The sequence below is a fragment of the Desmodus rotundus genome, chromosome 7 (assembly GCF_022682495.2).
Source record: "Desmodus rotundus isolate HL8 chromosome 7, HLdesRot8A.1, whole genome shotgun sequence".
Classification (NCBI taxonomy): domain Eukaryota; kingdom Metazoa; phylum Chordata; class Mammalia; order Chiroptera; family Phyllostomidae; genus Desmodus; species Desmodus rotundus.
In genome coordinates this window covers 95,048,040-95,068,142 of record NC_071393.1, presented here as the reverse complement: position 1 = coordinate 95,068,142, position 20,103 = coordinate 95,048,040, and the positions used below count along the sequence as shown (strand labels likewise).

The 20,103-nt window shown below is 48.7% G+C and overlaps 1 protein-coding gene and 1 long non-coding RNA gene across 4 annotated transcripts in view; one reads left to right on the top strand and one right to left on the bottom strand.

The window, feature by feature from the left end:
• Nucleotides 1–16,764, top strand: part of MEGF11 (multiple EGF like domains 11) — a 354,762-nt gene extending 337,998 nt beyond the window's left edge. Inside the window, exons 20-26 of one of the 3 annotated variants that reach the window (XM_053928049.1) lie at nucleotides 1,229–1,465; nucleotides 2,997–3,115; nucleotides 5,271–5,337; nucleotides 5,952–6,053; nucleotides 8,582–8,638; nucleotides 14,889–15,095; nucleotides 15,760–16,764. In XM_053928049.1, the coding sequence (XP_053784024.1) occupies nucleotides 1,229–1,465; nucleotides 2,997–3,115; nucleotides 5,271–5,337; nucleotides 5,952–6,053; nucleotides 8,582–8,638; nucleotides 14,889–15,095; nucleotides 15,760–15,920 (950 nt within the window). In that variant the 3' untranslated portion in view covers nucleotides 15,921–16,764. Of the gene's footprint in view, nucleotides 1–1,228; nucleotides 1,466–2,996; nucleotides 3,116–5,270; nucleotides 5,338–5,951; nucleotides 6,054–8,581; nucleotides 8,977–14,888; nucleotides 15,096–15,759 lie in introns of those variants that run through there. The other 2 variants (XM_071221987.1, XM_053928047.2) reach the window with 2 other exon arrangements.
• Nucleotides 57–15,382, bottom strand: LOC128781328 (uncharacterized). Its single transcript, XR_008427294.1, has 4 exons — nucleotides 15,178–15,382; nucleotides 14,983–15,071; nucleotides 844–903; nucleotides 57–450 (listed from the first exon to the last, which is right to left on the bottom strand). It is a non-coding gene; the product is annotated as an uncharacterized lncRNA (long non-coding RNA).
• Nucleotides 16,765–20,103: the final 3,339 nt, after the last annotated feature.

Below are 20,103 nucleotides of genomic sequence, written 5' to 3'. Positions count from 1 at the left end.
CCATGAGGCAGGCTCTAGGGACAGTCCAACGGGAACCACTGGATTGTACACGGGCACTGTGACTTTATTCACGTTCGGGAGGAGAGCAGGAGCAGGGCGGGCTGCAGGAGGTGGGGAGGCAGATGGAGCTGGCAGCCTCAGTCCCGGCCTCCCGTGGGCCAAGCAAGCAAGGGTAACCACAAGCCAGCGCCGTGGAAAGGTCACCGGACCGTCTGAAGATCTGCCAAATTCTGCCAACCTGCTAGGTGACCTTGGGCAGGTCATCTCTTTTTGCTGGGCCTGTTATTCCATATGAGAAGTGGAGAGAGTACAGTGATCCTTGTCTGCTGCCACGGCACGAGGTTCTGGTGGAGCCAAGGAGCCCCAAGGGGTACAACCTGGGTTCCAGGTCTAGTCAGAAGACACTCCAACAGGGCAGTTGTGAGGGCCGAGGGGAGATGCCGTGAGCACCTAAAAAATGGTGTTATATGCATGAAAACCCTTTTAAAGTGCTGCAAAGGGGCAAGGGATTATGCTGCTCTTGGTACTAGGACATGGGGGTGAGAAGGGGCTCAGCTAGCCCCATTGCAGAACAGGCCAGAGCCACGCACACTGCATGCTGACGGGGGAAGGCCCCACACGCATCAAGAGGGGCTCCGTGGGCAGTGATCGTGGGCACATGGGAACAGCGCTTGCGGCTTTCACTGCCCGTCTGTCATATGGCGCTCACGGTCCCCTGGGGACTGACCCCATGTTACAAATGAGCCAACTGAGGACTCTAAGTCACATCTAAGAAACACAGCTGGTAAGCAGGGAGAAGGGCTGAGTCCAATTTTTCCCAACTCCTGAGAAAACTGAACTTACCAATTACTGGCTGGTTGTCTGATCTTGGGCAAGTGACCCAACCTTTCAGTGGCTCAGTTTCTTCATATGTGAAAGAAAAAGAATTAAGTAGTCCTTATTTCATAGGGTCGCTGGCAAGGTTAAAACTTATTTCTGAAGCAGTCAAATACTCAGTAAACACTGTTTCCCACCCATGATCACATTTGCCCCTCAGGAGTTCCCTAGGGTGCCGCCCACTTTAGGCAGGTCCAGGAACAGGCACAGTGAGGGCCGGGATCACGGAAATCGAAGAACAGGGCCAAGCCCAGAACCCAGGTCTCCTGACGTCAGGGGAGTCCAGGTCCCGCAGAGGAGACCTGGAGAACAAGCAGGCCGCCCCCCGCTTAGGCCCTCCCTCCGCCCACAGCTGCCCTCATGATGGAGGAGCTGAACCCCTACACCAAGATCAGCCCAGCGCTGGGTGCAGAGCGGCACTCGGTGGGCGCTGTCACAGGCATCATCCTCCTGTTGTTCCTCCTCGTGGTGCTGCTGGGCCTGTTCGCCTGGCGCAGGCGCCGACAGAAAGAGAAAGGCCGTGACCTGGCTCCCCGCGTCTCCTACACGCCAGCCATGAGGATCACCAGCACTGACTACTCCCTCTCAGGTAAGGGCTACGCCCCCAGCACCCCCCCTCACACACTCAACCCAGGAAGAGCCACACCGTTTCCCTAGGGACGCCCAAGTTCCCTGCCGAAGGTGGGTGGTCACACCTGCAAGGGTGGCGGCTGGGTGCGCAGACTGCCCTAGAGAGGTGATGGGGGTGGAGAGCAGGAGCCTTACTTGGGAAAGGTAGATGGAGTTCCAGGGGGTGTCATTTCCTGGGCCCCCAGCACTGAGTGCCTGTGGTTAGGAGCCTCCTTCCGTTCCCCTGGATCTTCCCAGCCTTCAGCCACAAGAGCACCTGATACTAAGTGGTAACTTTTCTAAGCTCTCCGGGGGAACCTCTCCCCAGCCTGATGCCTGTGACACCTCAGGAAACTGGACTCGGGGCCTAGTGCCCATATCCTGTCCCAATTTTGCTTCCTCGGGTGAAGGTCTCAGAGGAACCTCCCTTTGCAGTCCTGAAAGTTAGGAGGGCCGTACCAGCAGAGTGGAAGGGGACGGTGCCTGACTTGGGGGACAGTTGGCCAGGCCTGCTGGAACCCAGCCTGTCCACAAACATAGTGGCAACTCCAAAGGGCATTTAGTCCGGGAGTCTGAGCGCAGTGAGGGTGGGACTGGTGGGCCAGATCCTTCCTCTCGTCCTTCCCCTCCCCTGAACCCTGGACTGCTGACCCAGAAATAAGGAGGGCTTTCTGCTTCATATTTAGCTCAACAGAAGAGGCCGAAATGCTCTGAAATGGCCCAAGCCCTGGACTGCAGGAGCCGGGCCTGTCTGGGTGAGCATGGGTTGACAGCTCACTCCAGCGGACTCCATAGCTCATGGTTGACCCAAAGCCTCCTCCTACACCTCGTACTCACAAAACCAACATCACATTAGTCCATTCCTGCGACATGTTGCCTACTGTGTACCCAGCTCCATGCCAGGTGCCACAGAGGCGGCACAGGTGCAGGCCTTACCTTCAGAGCCCCCGGCCTGAAATCCCTCACTCACCCCGACCCTGGAGTTTCAACAGAAACACGCCTCCTCTGATGAAAACCCAAGCCCACAGAGAAGTTTTAGGGACTTTCTTCCGTGACTGTAACGAGCAAGGCTGGCCAGGTTTCCCCATGCCATTCCACCGGAATTCCCCAGCCCTGTCGAGAGGCCCTGGAATCCACAGGGCAGGGGGGCAGGACTGGGGCCTCGCTACTGGGATCTAACCTTCTGGGGAGGCAGAGCACAGCCCTAAGCAGTGACTCAGGGGCAGCGGAGGCTGTCAGAGCCAACATTCCCTCATCCGTGCTCCAGCTGCTGGTGCCACCCTCCGCACTGGCAAGACTAAACATCCTGCATGCTGCGGAGAGGGCCACCATGAGGGGAGGGGCGATCTGGCTCCACACATTTCTATAGGGCAGTGGCACCAAGAAGCGTGGGGGACTGTCTGTCCCTTTGCAGAGCACTGTCAAGGCTGCCCGGCCCAAGCATTAGTACTGGGGCATCTCATGCCAGGGGCAGGAGTATGATGGTATGTGGCACCTTGTTCTCTTCCCAGATTTGTCTCAAAGTAGCAGCTATGCCCAGTGCTTTTCCAATTCCAGCTACCACGCACTGGCGTGCGGGGGGCCTGCCACCAGCCAGGCCAGCACTCTGGACAGGAACAGCCCCACCAAGGTACCGGGCCCCTGACTCCCCAGCCCCCATCCACTGTCCTTACCTCTGCCCAGGAAGGGACTGCCCCCTCACCCCCTGCCACCTGGAGAGTCCATGTGGAACCAACTGCCAATGCATGAAACACAGCTGTGCTCCGTGGGACACAAACATTCTGTGAAGTACGTAACAGGGAGCCTGCGGGTTACCTGGTGTCAATGAGCACCACGTAGCCAACAGGCATCACACACAACCAACTCACAGCACCACTCAATATAATACACGTCCCCACACCCTGTGTGTAGCCACTGGCACCAAGTCATGTGACCATGGAATCACGTGTAGCCTTCCTGTCACTAACCATGTACACCACGCAGTCACCTTTGCCACATGTTAACACACGTAATGGAAACACTACACCATGTACTGGCAATCACTGCGGTAGGTTACTGATACCACGTATGCAACAGTCCCGATAGAGGAACCAGCTGAGGTCATCAGTATACACCTACAACCACGTGTTGTGATCGGAGCCAAAGCGAGGGGCGTGGAACCCAAGCATCAGCCGTAGCAGTGCTCTCGCTGACAGTCCCACCGGCCTTCCTCACTGCTCCGAGCACAACCGGGGCTGGTGGCAAGACGTCCTCTCACAGGCCCATGGGCAGGATGTCTCAGAACACCCAGGTAGTGAGCCCTGCTGCTGTGCCAGGACCATACTTGGCAGAGTGGGAGGTTCAGAAATGAGGAAGATCGGCCTCAAGGAACACGAGGTCTGACAGGCTGACATTGCACATACCTCCTGACGCCCACCTAAGCACTCGTGTACACACAACAGCACCCCTGGCTTCCTGTGACATCCATCCCGGGCCAGGAATACGGACAGAGAAAAGTTTCCATGTCCCAGGCCTCCGCCCCAGAGCCTGGGGAAACGTGTCTCCCTGCCCGCCCCACAGAAACTGCCCATCAGCCCGCAGACCACGCCTGCTGCCACAGAACTGCTGGCAACGCAGCGTGAGCCCTCTAATGACAACACAGGTACTGTACAACTCCAAGGGCAACCACTGTCAAGTCAGCACCCAAAGGCCACTCACCTCCGATTTTCCAAATGGGAGTGCGGCACACAGGAGGACCTACGGCCCAGACACACGGTCTGTGGCCGCCAGCCCCTATGGCTCTGATCCCGTTCCCACTGTATCTCCTCAGCTCAGATCCCCGCTCCCACTTCAGGCTTGTCTGAGGAGCTGGAGGCTGGGGGAAAGCAACCGAGTTCCCAGCAGAGGGCCCCTGATTAAGTAGGGCCAGGTTATCATGACTCCAGCGGGTTAGAGACAGAGGATGCCAGGGGTGCGAGGCAGAGGTCCTTCGTGGCCATGCCATGGTCTCACTGTGATAGGAAAGCGTCGGCCACCCTCCTTCAGTAAAGTGCTGGAGTTACTGCAGAGCAGCCCACTTGGTAACTCTCTGGCTCACCACACCCCAGGGGCCCACGTGGCTCGGTGTGGTCCAAGACTCCTCAGCCTGGCAGTTGTAGCAAAGGACACGTGGCAAAGGCAGGCAGCTGAGAGCTGAGTGTAGACCCAGCTCTGCCACAGATTCGTGTGTAACCCAGAGCAGGCCCACCAGCAGGACTCTGGCCCCCACCTGTGAAATGAGGACCACCATCCTTGCCTCAGGAGGCTGTGAGAATGTAGGACGAGGAGAGGCTGCACCATAAGGACACCCTACTCTAAAGCTTTCATTGGTCATCTAAAAGGGAGACACACTGCGCACAGGTCAGGTGGCAGAGGTGACAGTGACATTGCAGGCAGCCCCAGCAATTCCCTCTGCGCAGGAGTGGCCCCATGCTGCAGGTGAGCTGCTGCAGGGCCTGTCCCATCAGGCCCAGCTTGGCTCAGGCCAGTTCTGGGCCCTGGGGAGGGCCTTCCCCTGCCTCCTTGGCCCCAGGAACCCTACAGCTTCAGCCAGACAGCTTAGATGGGGGCATGTTTGCTCCTGCTGGCATCAGCCACACCGTGGTGGCGAGCCACAGAACACCTAGCTCTCCCTTTCCCTCAACAATCCAGAACCTAGGTGGGTCAGGATCATCAGAGGTGGGTGCACACGGCTGGGCAGAGTGGAGTCTGGGCAGGGGCACCTCTGGGGCACGAGGTATTAACTGACTCTCCTACTCTCCACACAGCTCAGTAACAAGTCCCTTGACAGAGATACAGCAGGCTGGACCCCATACAGCTATGTGAACGTGTTAGGTCAGTAGTGGTTTGAGTGCGGTCCCTGCAATCATGCCCCCTCGGTTCCCCTTCTCTACACTGAGAAGGGCCACGTCACAGCGCTAATACAGAGGGTCAGCAGATGGATGGTTTCCCCCAGGGAGGAAGGATATGGGGAGGAAGCCCAAGTGCCTGTTCCTGTTTCAGATTTATAAGCAAATGAAGCCCAGGACCCTCCTCATTCCTCTATTAGGGGAAAGGGAGAGGGTGGCTGTGGCCCAGGGACAAGAGAGACAACTAGTGTATGGGGATTCCAGATGGAGGCAAAAGATGCATTCACCTTCTAGAAAAGGAACCCCTGTCTGACCTAGGCCCTAACAAGGTACCCCTTTCAGGGGTTTCTTCCCACCACTCTGGTGGGCACCAACTCCTGTAAGGAGTGGAGTTGGGGGCAGGTGGTGTGGGGAAGCAAGGCCAATAGCCTCACCTCTAGCAAGTCCCCATGGCCCTGCTGGCCCCAGCCCCTTCGGATGCTATAGATAGGGGCCCTAATCCCTTCCAGTCCACCCTACCCTGACCCTCACCCCACCCCCACCCCCCACCATGCCAGGGCCCTGGGAATAATGGCTCCTCCCTGTCATTCCTCTCACTAGACTCCCATTTCCAGATCAGTGCCCTGGAGGCCAGGTACCCGCCCGAGGACTTCTACATTGAACTTAGACACCTCAGCCGCCCCGCTGAGCCACACTCACCAGGTTAGACCCCCAGCCCTACCCTCTAGCCCCGGGGCCCCCAAGGCTCTCATACCAGTGCAGATGCGCACCGGCCCTGACTCGCATTCCTGCCCCTTGCTTATCCACCCCCACGGTCACAGAACTCTCCCGATAGAACACCCCTCCCTCCCAACATGATGAGTCTACAAGCCCAAACCCCTAATGAATGAAACCTGTCTGGGTCCCATCATCCCTTCTCCTCCCACCATGGTCAGTGGATGCGGACATACTATGACTGGTGTTAGGTAAAGGGGACACATCATAATTGTACTCCCTACAGTCCACAGAATACAACCCAAACCATCGAGAAAAGACCTGAGGATGGCAACACCTTTGGGGTTCTTTGGGCCCTCTGGGTGTGGATGGCCACCAGTTGGCTCTCTGGCCCCAAAACCCAGTGTCCCCAACCCCCACCAGTGGTCTAGGCTAAGCTTTCCCAGGTCCTAGGGTAGGGCTGTCAAGTAGGGATCTGGGGAAGCTGGGACAGGATGCGTCAACCAACATTCTCTGTGCTCATGTATTAAGTTCAAATTTGGTGTCCTGGACAAAATGCAGTCAGTCGGTCCCAAAGTGGGAGATTGCGGGTAGAAGTTACAGGAGGTATCATGGGAGTGAGTGTTATGAATGAACGGAGAACGTGGCCCCCCTACAAGTGGCCTCCTTAGGGCAGGACGTTCGCACACTGGACAACCTGGGCCTGAGCTCAGGCTCTAGCTGGTTTCTGGAGCTCACAGGAAGTAGTTCTAGAAACTCTGCAGGTCTCTGGGTCCAGTAACAGTAAGAGTGAACATTCTTAGTTCGTCTGCCGATTAAGTAGCCATGGGCTGCAAAGACCCTGGGCCTGTACCCAGGAGACCGTGATCTTGGCTATAGGGCCCCTGGGAAGTGTCCAGGGCATTCAATAACCCTACCAAATACAACACCCCCCTGAGACACACACAAATACACACACACGTGTGTGCACGCACTCTGCCACCACCACCCTGTTTATCATTCCACACCGGAGCATCCTCTGGGTTCAGTCCAGTTTTCTCCCTGCTCTGAGATCTCCCTCTTCAGCCAGTGTAGCCAGAGCCACCACAGTCATTTTCTGGCTTACACTCAAGCTGGCTGGTAGCCAATGGGACAGAATACTTGGGGAGATCTGGCTGCAACTCAACTTCTCAGATGAGTCACTGCCCCTCTCTGGGCCTCTATTTCCTGTTCTATGGAAAGGGGAAAAGTTAACAGTCAAGCCTCTGTCCCTCGGGGAGGGCAAAGGAAGCCCTTGTCTTATATAAAGTGAACTAATGCCAGGGATACAGATTGCTGCAATCATGTTTCTGAAGGGCACAGGTACCTATAAGCCACTAGAGGAATAGCAAAGTTGAGAAAACCTGAGACCTGGTTCTGCCCTATCACTCACCGGAAAGCAGACAGACAGAAACAGATTAAATTCACTTGGGAACTCTATATGGAGGAGGTATGGGGAGGTATGTAAATAGCAACAGGTTGGTTTTCACTATCGGAAACTGGGAGTCAAGAAGAGCAAATCTGTACTTTAGTAAGCACTTGTGCTACATGCCTTGCCTGGTCCTCAGTTAAAAGCGGGGGAGGGGGGGTGGGATGAATGGCTTTGACTCTGAGCCAGTGTCATTACTGCTCTAAACTAGAAATGCCACACAATTTCTTTTCTGGGATCAAGAGCAGCAAAGAACCTGAGCTTGGTCCATGAGGCTGTGTGTCCTATGGCGGGAGCTCAGGACAATGCACTGTGGGAGCCTAGGATAAACTGGGGCAGCTAAAAGGGAGAAAAGAAATCCTTGGGACTGAAAAACACTGGCAATACTTTTCAAAGACAGCTCTGAATTAGGTCCAAGTGGTCCACCCGAGAGATGAAACACTAAGAACGCTGACTGTGGGCGGGGACGACTGTACGTCCCATACAGATGATTACTCTGAACCTCAGCCGCCTGTCCACCTCCCTCTCCGGGGCCCCTCAGTCAAGCTCCTGATCCAGGAGAGAACAGGCAGGACCGGAGCTGAGAGGTGAGAAAGAGTCTTCAACCTTGTTCTAAAATCCAAAGCGGAACTAGGATTTGGAATGTCATGCAATCATTTGTTAGCTTGTTAACCCAAGCTAACAAATAGTTCTGACTCATTCTTTATCCTGTACTTTTGGAGCCTGGAACTTCACCCATAGTGACTGCAGGTGGCATCAGAACTGCCTTTGATCACCTGGAAAACATTCCCCTCAGAGTGAAGGTTAAAGAGAAGGAATGCTGAAAATGCCAGGGGGCGCTGTAGCTCACCACAAATGCTTAAGAGCCTTTTAAGAATTTCCTATATGGTCATAAAGGTTTAGAGTACAGTGAACCCAGAATAATTTTCTAGCACTAAAGAATCATTTATTTTCTGGGTAGGGGAGAAAGAGAAAAAGGCAAAAAAGAAAAAAAATTGAAGCCAAGACATGTAGTCCAAGTAAAACTCACTCATCCCCGTATTTTTTTTTCCTTATATTCTGTCTGCAGGAGCTTGTGGAATGGATAGACGTCAAAACACATACATTATGGACAAAGGCTTCAAAGGTAGAGTATCCAATCCTGACATCCCCTTAGAAAGGGCTTAGCAAGATAAAAGAACACAGATCTGAAATGGCCAGAAATTCTACCAGAAACTGTGCACCTCTTCCCCCAAACTCCCAAAAGTTAAGACTACGGGACCTGGGGCTGCTGGGTAGCTCTGCCCGGGAGGGGCAACCATAATAATGAATTCATCTTTTGATTTCAGTTGCACCTGCTTAGCAAGCGCTGTGGGTTTTTTGTAGATGCCAACTAAATGTCTTCGGAAATGTAGAACGTCATTATCCAACCAATTAGTAGGAGTTTAACTGATTAAAAATCTGAAATAAAGTCAATCTACCTGCCCCCGAGGCCTCCTGTCATTTCACTCTAAGAAATGCCACCCTGCACCCGCTGGCTTTCTGGGGCACAAGGAATGGAAATGATACCCTAATATCGTATGGCGCTCCACCCCCAAGAGATCTCTACCCCTGAGAGCAGGGACGCCAGGGCCAGTCCCAACACACGGGAACGCTAAGTGGCATCATCCTTCAAGGAAGTCTACTGGTGAAGCCAAGATGAAAGGTCAGGTCCTGCCCCTGAGCTTAGGCCCTTGGTCTAAATGACAGAATGTATGAAACAGGCAGCTTTGGAACTATGACACTCATTACTGTCACTTATTAACTGAAACCTTAGACTGTGAGCTCTCCAAGGCCTAGTTTCATCTGCAAGTTTGGGATAATTACACCTGTCCTATTGTCTAACAAGGCTGTCAAGAGTATTCAATAAAATCATAGCTAGGAAGTGGTTTTGCATATTATGAAGGACTGTACTAATGTAAATGGGCTGTCCTTTTGTCTCTGAGGTCTATTCAAGAGTCTCAACCACAAGGAGTAAGAGATGACTGACAGCAGAGGTCCCAATGGATATCCTAAATCTAGCAGTGCACCAGAATCAGCTGGAAAGCTTGCTAAAACCACAGATGTTCACATCCCACCTCCCCAAGATTCTGATGCAACAGACCTAGAGTGGGGCCCTAGAATCTGCATTTACACACAGTACCTCAGGGTATCCTTATGCAGCTTATCACCCAACTACCACTTAGTAAACACTGGTTTAGACGGACCCAGAATTTCCAGATTACTGTTCTGGTCTTCCAGACTCAACCTGAGACACAGACACAACCATTTGCACACCAAGGAGAGCTAGTCATCTGCAGCCCTTGGTGTGGTGGCTGTTAGAAATGACGTAAGCTAGGGATGGGTGCTGCTGGTGAGAACGGTGTTCTGAGCAAAGGAACAGGAAGAGCAAGTCTCAGTGAGCACATGTTAGGAGGCACACTGCTCAAGAGAATGATCTGAGGACAGGAGGTCATCCCTCGGCTTCTGGCCAAGGACACTACTCCCCTGGGAGCATCATTCTGCCAATTTCCTGTGAGTTTTGACTTAAACTATCCCAATGAACACAAGCGCCATTACAGCAAGTAAGGCTTAATACAGAAAAGACAGCTCTGCTGCTTTAGCACTGTGACCGGGGACCTCAGTTTCATTCTCAAAAGGGCATAAAGATTGGACAGAAATATTGCTAAGGGCCTTTTCAGCTCTGAGAATATGCATGACCCAATTGTGAATAAGCTCAGACAGGCCCAGGCACCTCAATAAATGAGAACACAACTTTCCTATGCACTTTGTTGTCCTGCGCAGTGTGATTAGAATAGCGACTTTCAGACTTGCAACCGAATGTGAAAACCCTAAGAAGAGCATGGTCTCTGCCTCAGTGTCACTCATTCCTGTTCTGTGAGGTCATGCTCACATTTGAGCCTGAGAGCAGATACTGATTCACTACTCTGGCTACAGTCGCCCTTTAAATTACAGAGAAAAGAAGGCTGGGTAGGCAAATGTACCAGCAGTTACTGGGGACCAACACATGTGAACAAGAGAATTCGAAGACAGGAAAATGGAATGTCACGATTTAAAACTTTACAGAAGTACTTATCAGACATGGAATAAACCCATACTAACTGGCTGAACTCCCAAACAGATACTTAATAAACTAGTCTGTACCGGGAATGAAATTATTTTCTAAGCCTATTGGCCAAACCATTAAGAATGAAGAGTCTAAGTGTTCTCTAACTCAGAGGGAAAGAGCCCTGGCGTGGGAGTTAAGACCGGGGCTCCAGCCCTAGATCTTGCCTTGCTGTGCGGTGCTGACTCGGCCACAGCGCTGTTTTCTGGGTCTGGGTGCATCCCTCTACTAGGAGGGCAGCGTTGTACAAACTCCGTCTCTGGGGCCCTTTCCAGTTTGACATTCTGAAAGTCATGAATTCAGTCAATACTCCCTCTTTCCTGTTAATCTCTACTGAAGACCCCCATGCCCTGGCATTCTGGAGGTCACGTGAGACCACACACTGCTGTGCTAACCTCATGTCACCTCTCAAACACCTTGTCCCTTCCGCTTCTCACCCTCAGCACAACAATTCTGCAACAAACTGCAAACACTTCATGTTCCACTTCATGTTCCACTCCTTGTCTGCTGGGCATTTCAAACTGCTGTGGGAGAGATCTTCCCCAGTACTCTCCATCACCTTTATGATCCCGAAATCCTGATTTCCCCTGTTGCTGCCACTTTCCGTATCTTATGCCCCTTGGTAATTTAACAGAGTCTCTTCTTGTAGTTTCCCTGGGTTCCAAGGTAGTTAGGAACCCACTGACATGGCAAAACTTTTTTCAGCTAATGTGGTTGTCCTTCTGACTGAGATCATCCCTTTCCTCTCTGCATATCCTGGTTTCTCAGTCAAGAGAAGGATGCTAACTTAGGCCCGGGAAGAGTGTGGCCTTCTGATAAGAGCAGTCAGCTAAGACCAGTGCCTGGGTTTTTCCCAGCAGTATAATATTGGCCTTAACTAGACACTTGAACCCGAAAGCCCTGGTCAATTCAGATCCCACTCACAAGTGGAAAAGTCACCTCCCCCTCCGGAATTGCTGCTTCCTTTCATCAAATGTTTACATTAGCTCATTTCAGAGGCCCCTTCTGCCTCCCATACTATATGGCTACCTGTGATTTGGGGGAGGTAGGAAGGAGATGAGAGCAAATACCAGGGCATTATAGTGCTAAACCTTTAGTACTGATGCTAATTGCTAATTACAGGTCTTGGAGGAGTGACTCCCCAGAGCTTGGGTAGCCTTGGTTGGTGCTTCCCCTTTGCAAAATGCCCTGAAGTACAGAGACTGGCCTGGGGGGGGCAAGTGGGGAGGGGGGGAGGGGGGGAGGGGGGAGCTCTAAAAGGATGAGGAAGTATCTTAGAGCAGCTGGCTACTCTTCCCCTCATCACGCCCTCCCTCTGGGCAGGCAGGTAGATGAATCAGCTGGAGAAAGCTTCCAGAAGCAGTTTCCTAGCTTGCCTAGCCTTCTCCCATCCCCTTCCAGTTCCCCAATAGAAACCCAGATTATTATTCATAACTCAACACCCTCCCCTACACAAACACACACACTTCTCCACCCTTGTCTTTACTGAGTGCCCCTTTATGGAAGATACAGCTTCTCTCTGACACAAATCCCCTCCCCCACAACCCCAACTTCGCTTTCAGGTGTGTCCCCTGCTGCAGAGCAAACAATGTATGCCCCCAAATTTGGAAGCAGCCCTAACTTTTCTGGTGAAATGAATAGAGGAGCACTATTCCTGCCTGAGGCTCTTTCAGGCATGGAGCTCAAGCTCCAAGGCTCTCCCACTGCCATGACTGAGTCAGTCATGGGTAGCCACAAAAAAGCGTGCAGCTTGGCCGTCCTTTCTCACAGATAAAAGGTGTTCCTGCCGAAGGTAAGGTGAAGCTGCTGCAGATACACTTTGCATTTAGGGGTTCCAGAGGAGCCCCAGGAAACGGATGTGAGGAAAAAACACCTTGACTGGTTATCAGAGAAAACAGGGGTTGAGTCCTAATTACATACTAACATTAAGAAAACTTTATGAGCTTCAGTTTCCTCATTTCTAAAGTAGTAGTATTAGTTCTTCCTGCCCAGTCTCTTTCACAGATGTAACAAGTTTCAAATGACTAACCTGAAAGGCTAGTTTTAAGTGCCACACAAATAAAGCTATGCCTTAAGTTCTGGAGAATACAGAACTGAAGCAGCTGCCAATCAAAGTAAAAGAATGCATCTGGGAGGGCAGGAGGGGAGTAGTGTTAGGACTTCTATCAGGAGAGAGCCCTTCCTTCTCTTTAAACAATTCCAGTCCTCAGCTTACAACCAATCCACTGAGTCATATGGCCTTACTGCCTGGCTGGTGAGTTCTGATCACCCAAAGTGGAACCAATGACCCATGCTACCAGGGTTCCTGGACTTAGCCCCACCCCTTGTCCAAACAAAGTATTCACTCGAGGCAAACATGCGTAGCCCAGGACCTGCAGCCACCTTTCCCCATTGAGCCTCACCAGCAGCTGGGCAGATCCAGCCTCCCTTTGGTCCTTCCTGGGACCACTCATTCACTGTCTAGCAAGAATGTTTTCTCCTCCTTCTGTCTAGGGTAATATGCTAGAGAGGCCATAATCTAAGACAAAACCAAGCCACTATTCCTCTCCATTGTGGGCTAAGCCATAGTGAAAGAGTGCTCTGAGCCTGGTTCTAGAGCTTGCTTTGCTACTGATTTGCAGTATGGCTGGGGAAGTCACCACCCCACGCCAAGCCTCAATTTCCTCATAAGCAATTCAGGCGGGGGGGAGAGGGGCGCGGGGAGAATAATATTATTGCTCTACCTACACCACAGGGTGTTATGAACACTTGAAGGAACTAAAGGGCCATTGTACTTTTGCACAAGATTGAGGAAATGTCACCTGCTAAAACAGACATCAGTAACTCTACACCAACAGAAAAGTAAATCCCCTCCCAACCACCTGTTAGGGGTAAAAAACAACTTGTTAACACACACATCTCAGCTCCTTCAGCCACATATGGAGTGTTCTGTTCTGCTCTCACTGGACCAAGATACATCTATCCAGTCCTCCCTTGAGTTACATTTTCACTTTCACTTTTTTACGTTTCCATGAATTTCACACGTCGAAGGTTGAAAGCCTAGATAAATAGCAGCACGAATGTAACGTGCTAGTTCTAGAGAAAGATCCGAGTATCACCATCTGCTAGCACTTAGAGGAATTTAGAGCTGACAGGCCACTTAGATCACTCTTGACTATCAAGCCCCTCCAACTCAGTGCTTGTTTCCTGCCCACCCTGGCTGGCAGAGCCCCAGGCCCAGGAGGCCTGCAGCTGCCGGATCAGGGACAGTAAGAGTAATAAAGTCCTGACTCACTTGGGACAATCTACAAGAGGCAGCAGAGGTTGAGGGAAGGGCTCCCCTTTCCTCCTGTGACTCCCAGTCACAAAGAAAACTATTTTCCTCTGGTGGAGCTAGTTACCTGGCTTCATGTCTGGAACTAGTTTGCATGTCTTTACCCCAACATTCCCTGAAGTCTTAGGGATGACGCATGCCTGAGAGGTGGCAGGGGAGGAAGCACTAGTTCTAGTATCGGAGAAAGTTACTACCAAAGTAGCTTTCTTTTAGCATTCACAAGAACTGAGGAAAATGACCCCGGAGGATACTCGCAGGCTTGCTAGAAAACAGGAACTTTCCAAAGGCAAGCTTGAGACCCAGGCGCTTTTGACACCTCTATTACACTTCTGTCTGCCCCACCTCTGACCACCAGCTTCTCAGAGAGCTGGGATGCAGCTAGCTGGCCAATGAAAGGGTGCCAAATTGCTGACACCTGTGCCAAAACACACACACACACGCTCTACTCCTTCTACACCTAAGCTGCTTAATCATCAGAAAAATTTCAGAATGGCATTACAGGAAATGTACAGGCCAAGGAATCCCTAGGCACCGGCTGAAGTCTTGGCACTGCCATGTATGAACTGTGACCTTGGCCAAGTCACTTCATCTCTCTGGGCCTTCATCCTATACAATGCACTATCACCTGTCCTTGCAAAATTATGTAAAAACATATAATAAAAGATGTAAAAGTACATTATGAATATCTTGAATTCATCTCTTTCTGGTACTATAAGTGAGTACTAAAAACAAAAATCTTCCCATCATCTAAAAAGGGTTTTTTTTTTTTTGCCTACCCAGGAAAACTCCCAACATATTTAATAAGTAAATCTTGGACTATCACAGGCTTTTATAGGTCCAGGATCTCAAAGGCACATGAACTTGACTGCAGTCTGTCTCTGGTATTTAAATTAAGTCATATGTCCTTGCTTGTCCTAAGAAATCTCTCTTGCCTTACAGATTACATGAAAGAATCTGTGTGCAGTTCTAGCACTTGTTCCTTGAATAGCAGTGAGAACCCTTACGCCACAATTAAGGACCCACCCATCCTCACCTGCAAGCTTCCAGAAAACAGCTATGCAGAAATGAAGTCGCCTGTGCACAGGGGGTCTCCGTACACAGATGTGCCATCCTTGTCAACATCTAATAAAAATATATATGAAGTTGGTAGGTGTCTCAAATAAGTACCTTAGTGAAATCAGGGCAATAGTGCAGCATCTGAAGTAAAAAACAATCCCTCTCCACTCACCCTGTCTCGAAAACACAACTTTTCTTTTGCTGCTTTCTAAGGAATCCAAGATGCACTGCCTTTCCCAGGACTGCCCTCCTCTCTTATGCAGGAAATCAAATTCTTGTGCCAACTCTGCTTTAAAAAAAAAAAAAAAAAACAGGACTAGTATGAAGCAGAAATACTCGGTATAGGGTGTGGGCAACACACACACACACACACACACACACACACACACACACTTCAGCTGGTTGTTGACACAAACCCCAGTTTAAAAAAGAAAACAACTGGAACATTTGTTAACTTTCTAAATCACCACCTTCTACCTTCTCGTTTAACCCCTGTCCCTAGGCTCATGTGTAAGACTCCCTACTTCTAGGATATTCTAAATCTCTCGGTTCTGACCACAGCCTGGGGTTCTGACAGCATGCTCACTGATATTTCTCACCTCTTGAGCAAGCCTCAGTCTTAACCCTCATGTATTTATCACGGATTTATAAATCCCTGGCTCCTCTCCCCACCCAGTTAACTAGAACTCTTCCCCCCGACAAGGCAACCAAAGCTAATCTGTTCTCTGAACTCATTTTTCACTATATTCCTTAGAGCCCACAGTCAGTGTGGTCCAAGAAGGCCGTGGACCTAACTCCAGCTATATCCAGAATCCATACGACCTACCTAGGAACAGCCATATTCCTGGTCATTATGACCTCCTCCCCGTAAGGCAGAGCCCCGCCAGTGAGCCCTTCCAGGACAAGCAGTCTTAAGAGGGATAAGCTTCTCTCTTGCAATGTGCTCTGCTGAACATTCTCTGACTCTCTGAAAGAAGACAATCCCTTGACTTGAAATAATGGTACAGACTGACTCCAGCTGCGTGCTAGTCATTACTTTCACCTGAAACTAAAGAAGAGCTTCCAAGTGGGACTGGGGTATTGTTCCAAAGGTCTGTTCACAAAGGCAAATCCTACCACCCACCCAACCCCAACCTCAGATGCCCTGGATTATATGATATTTCAAAACATTTAGGATACAGCTACTCAACATCAGCTAAATATAGCTAAATATATTTATTTATATATTTAATCATCTGAAACATGATGCTTAAAAAGCATGTAAAATAGGTTTTACAAACCTTCCTAGGGGGGAAAGGGGAGTGGGGAGGAGAGAAGATTAATTTAAAATACCGGAAATGTGTATGTACTTCTAGTTGCTGTTACCATCAACACCTGTTTGATTACCTAAGACAATTAGTACATAGACACAAACTATGTTAATATCAATCCTAAAGTACGTGTACATATCTGGTCCATCGAATTACAATGGCCAAGATTACAGAGTTTATTTCAATTACAGAGTTTATAACAACTTCAATTTTTAAAAATAAGACTTAAATAAATAGAAATTAATTTTCCCTCCTCTACCAGCCCCTGCTGGTAGAAGAAGAAAACGAGTTTTCAAAGCTCAACAGCCTCTTTCAGTCTATGACAGTATTTCTAGATCGGCTTTTTACCAACTCCTGCCAACCCAATGTTCCAGAACATCGCAAGTCACCGTTGGCCTTGTCATCCACCCAACACCCAAGTCGTTCCATGGGAAATAAAACTCTGAGATGATGCTTTAAGCAAGCAGTCACAGGCTGACAAGGATTAAGTATCCCTAAAAATGGCTATGTGGCCTCTCAAATTTATTTGGTCGGCATTCCTCGACTGACTCAGAAGAGTGTGTGCTTCCAAGCATTTCTTTGTTTGTCTTCAGCTTGATGTACTATGAAACCTAAAAGTGTAGTGCAAACTAGACAAAAGAGGATATGTCAAGTTTAAATTGCTTAAAGTATATTATGCTTTTCGATGGAACGAAATTGAAATGATCAAAGAAAGAATGGAATGTTGTCGGAGTGCTGCAACATGATGTAAAAACTTTCAGTAAACAGCATCACAGATGTGAAGTACTTCTACCTTCTACCTCAGCCCACCTGCTGAGATGGCCCAAACCGAATTACGAGCTAACGCTCCAGCTCCCAGTATTCAAATGTGTCCATACCCATCATTACTAATGTATGTAGGTAAACTGGGGCTCAGATGAGTCAAAATGGAGCCAACTCCCAAGCCCTGAAGAGGACCTTCTCACAAGAATTAAAGACGGAAAGGGCAAAGTGAGAAAACTAATGGCCCTCCCTGTACCACTGTATTCTCTGATAACAGTTCAGCTAGTGAAAATACTTCCAAAAGGTATACAAAAAAGGAACTACATGACTGCAAAGCTGGAGTAACAGCTACAGGAAGTGTGGGAGTTCTGAAACCCTTGATACAAATTGGAAGTCTGCCATGGAACACATTAGTTTGGGCAATAACCAGCTACAGCAAGAAAAAAGATGAGTATACGCCCCCTCCCCCACTTCACTCAAGGCTTAAGCAAATGTCGTTAGGGGAAAATATCTGACACTTAACATGAATGCTGCATGTGTGCATGGGAGCAAATGATCAGCAACAGCAAATTTACTTTCAAAAAAAGCCTTATTAAATATAAATACTAGAAAATTTGTAGACCCAAGTAAATATTTCTCATACATATGTAGAAAGAAGTATAGATAAGAGACTTACCTCGGTATTTCAAGGCAGCAAGTACTCCATTATCTTTGTGAAGCAAGGACCGAGAATCACGGCGAAGTCAGAGCAGCAAGGAGAAACTCCATCCATCTCAATCCCAGGTTTTATCTTCTTCCCTCACCCTGCATGTAAGTAACTGCTGCCTGGCAAGCTGCAAACAAGCACCATCGCCCAAGTTCCAAGTGTCCCCTCTTTTTTGCCAACTATCTTCTGCGCAAATTTCAGCAAGAGGTGGCATGGTGGAATTGCTAAAGCACGGGGTCAAGAGATTTGACTGTTACTTGCCCTCTCGAGGCTCTTTGTACCCCTGTATGTAAAAAATAATGGAGAAGCAAAGACGGGTAAGGGAACCCTAAAACCCTTCAGCTCTAGCATTCTCGTTTTTAAAGAAATGTACTGCAAACTAAATCAGGCAATACAGGAACAGGGAAAGACCACGGGTGTGATTAATCCATGGTGACAACTGCTGTCTTCACATTATCCAAGAGTTACTGGTAAAAGACATTTCAATCTTACAGAGCAGCTATTAGGAACTTCTGTCTAGCACCGTCACAAGTAAGTTCATGGTCAACCTAAACATGTGCACTGTGCGTTTTATTGACCGCTTGGAAAGATCTGTTCAGTTAGTTTACGGAAACTAGGTTTTCACTCAAAGTGATCTGCATACACTTCAAATGAGTAAAGAAAACACAATCGTCGTGTAACAGCATAAGTGAGACTATGAAATGGCAATACTTTTTTAAACAATCCAGATTTATATTTGTTCACTGTGCAGAGGGATCATACCTTGTACAAAATAAAATTAATTTCTCAAACTATTTATAGGAATGCCTACTGTTGTGTTGTGTTGCAAACCAAAAGTGTGTCTATAATCTACACCTTAGGTTTACAGGTAGAACTAACCTACATTTTGTGTGGTCACTTTAGACAGCTGGGAAAATAGAAATTATCTCATCGATGCTTGAAAATAAAGTGGAAAAGTTCTATCAAATTTATAACAAGAGACTCTCTTCCTTTGAAGTAGTGAATGGAAGCTACATATTCTTAATTAATGTCAGAAAGTTACTGAAATATAAACATCAGTATACTCAAATAGAGAATCTCTCTGCTTTCACAAAGACCTGAACTCAAAAGTAACTATTACAGCTTGTGCTCAGCTCCACAGATACAAAGGCAGTTCTATGGAATGGAATGAAGGCAAGTATAAGGGCCACCTAATTTGCCGAAGAGCAATGAACAGCTTTCCACTAGCAGAAGTTACAGCCCAGTACAGTGCTCTGGGTGCATCTGTTGAAGGACCTTTTAAAACATAACCTTGTGACCTAAGTAGTAAAGAAGCAACAGATTCTAATTTTAATTTTGTTTCTAATTCTAAATGTTGTTATAAAATACAGATTCTAAAAAATAGCTTACCAAATGTATTCAAGGGTTTAAAATTTCTCCTTCAGACTTTCAAAGGTTTGTACTTACTTATCAAACATTTCAACTTACCAGTTTGCAAGGCTTATGAGATACTGAAGAGTTACTCCTATTTAGTAAAAATGTTTAACCAAGAGTAAGTTAGAGAGTAAGACTCGTTGGGAAAAGACCCTCCTCCTAACAGACAACTCTCAAGGGCTGGAGCTTGGCATCTTAGTGAAAGATAAAACATTATCATGAGTTACAAGTCTAAAAAGGGTATTTACTGAGAATAACAGCTTATGTCTTGCGAGGCTCAGAATACTATCCAACACCACAAATGATAAACAAAGGCTGCAGGTCGTGTATTCAACACAGAAGATTCAAGAATGATACATTCTATTAGCCATTCATCTAATCAGAGGGAACACAGGCCCTTTTAATCAGTACGTGGCAAAAGAGGAGATAGAAAATCTTTCTCTTTTTCCAAGATGGATGAATACATAGGGATTCATTATACTACTATTTATAATTTTATATAATAATTATATAAATGGAGGGTCCAGGTAGTTTAGTGGAGTACCAATTATACATTTTCTTGCCTGACTTACAAAGCTAGAAAGACTCTGAGCAGTGGTGGTCTAATCCAAACCCACATAAGGTAGAATCTCTGGTCTGTAGCTGGAATTGTAACATTCCCTCCTCATTCAGTTTTTGCCGCCCAAGCCATTGTCTGGCCCAGCAGATGATGGTCCTCCAGAGCCTTGTGTAAAAGAAAACATGGGCACCTGAGATCTTACACAGTCTGTTATTTAGGCATCCACTTAAAGGTAAACCAAGACCAGTGACTGAGGACCCTAACATCCTTTTCCATAATTGCTTTCGTATCAAAGAGAGCCTGTAGAAACAGTGTCGCATCTGGGGCTTCCCAGACCGTCCTGCTTCA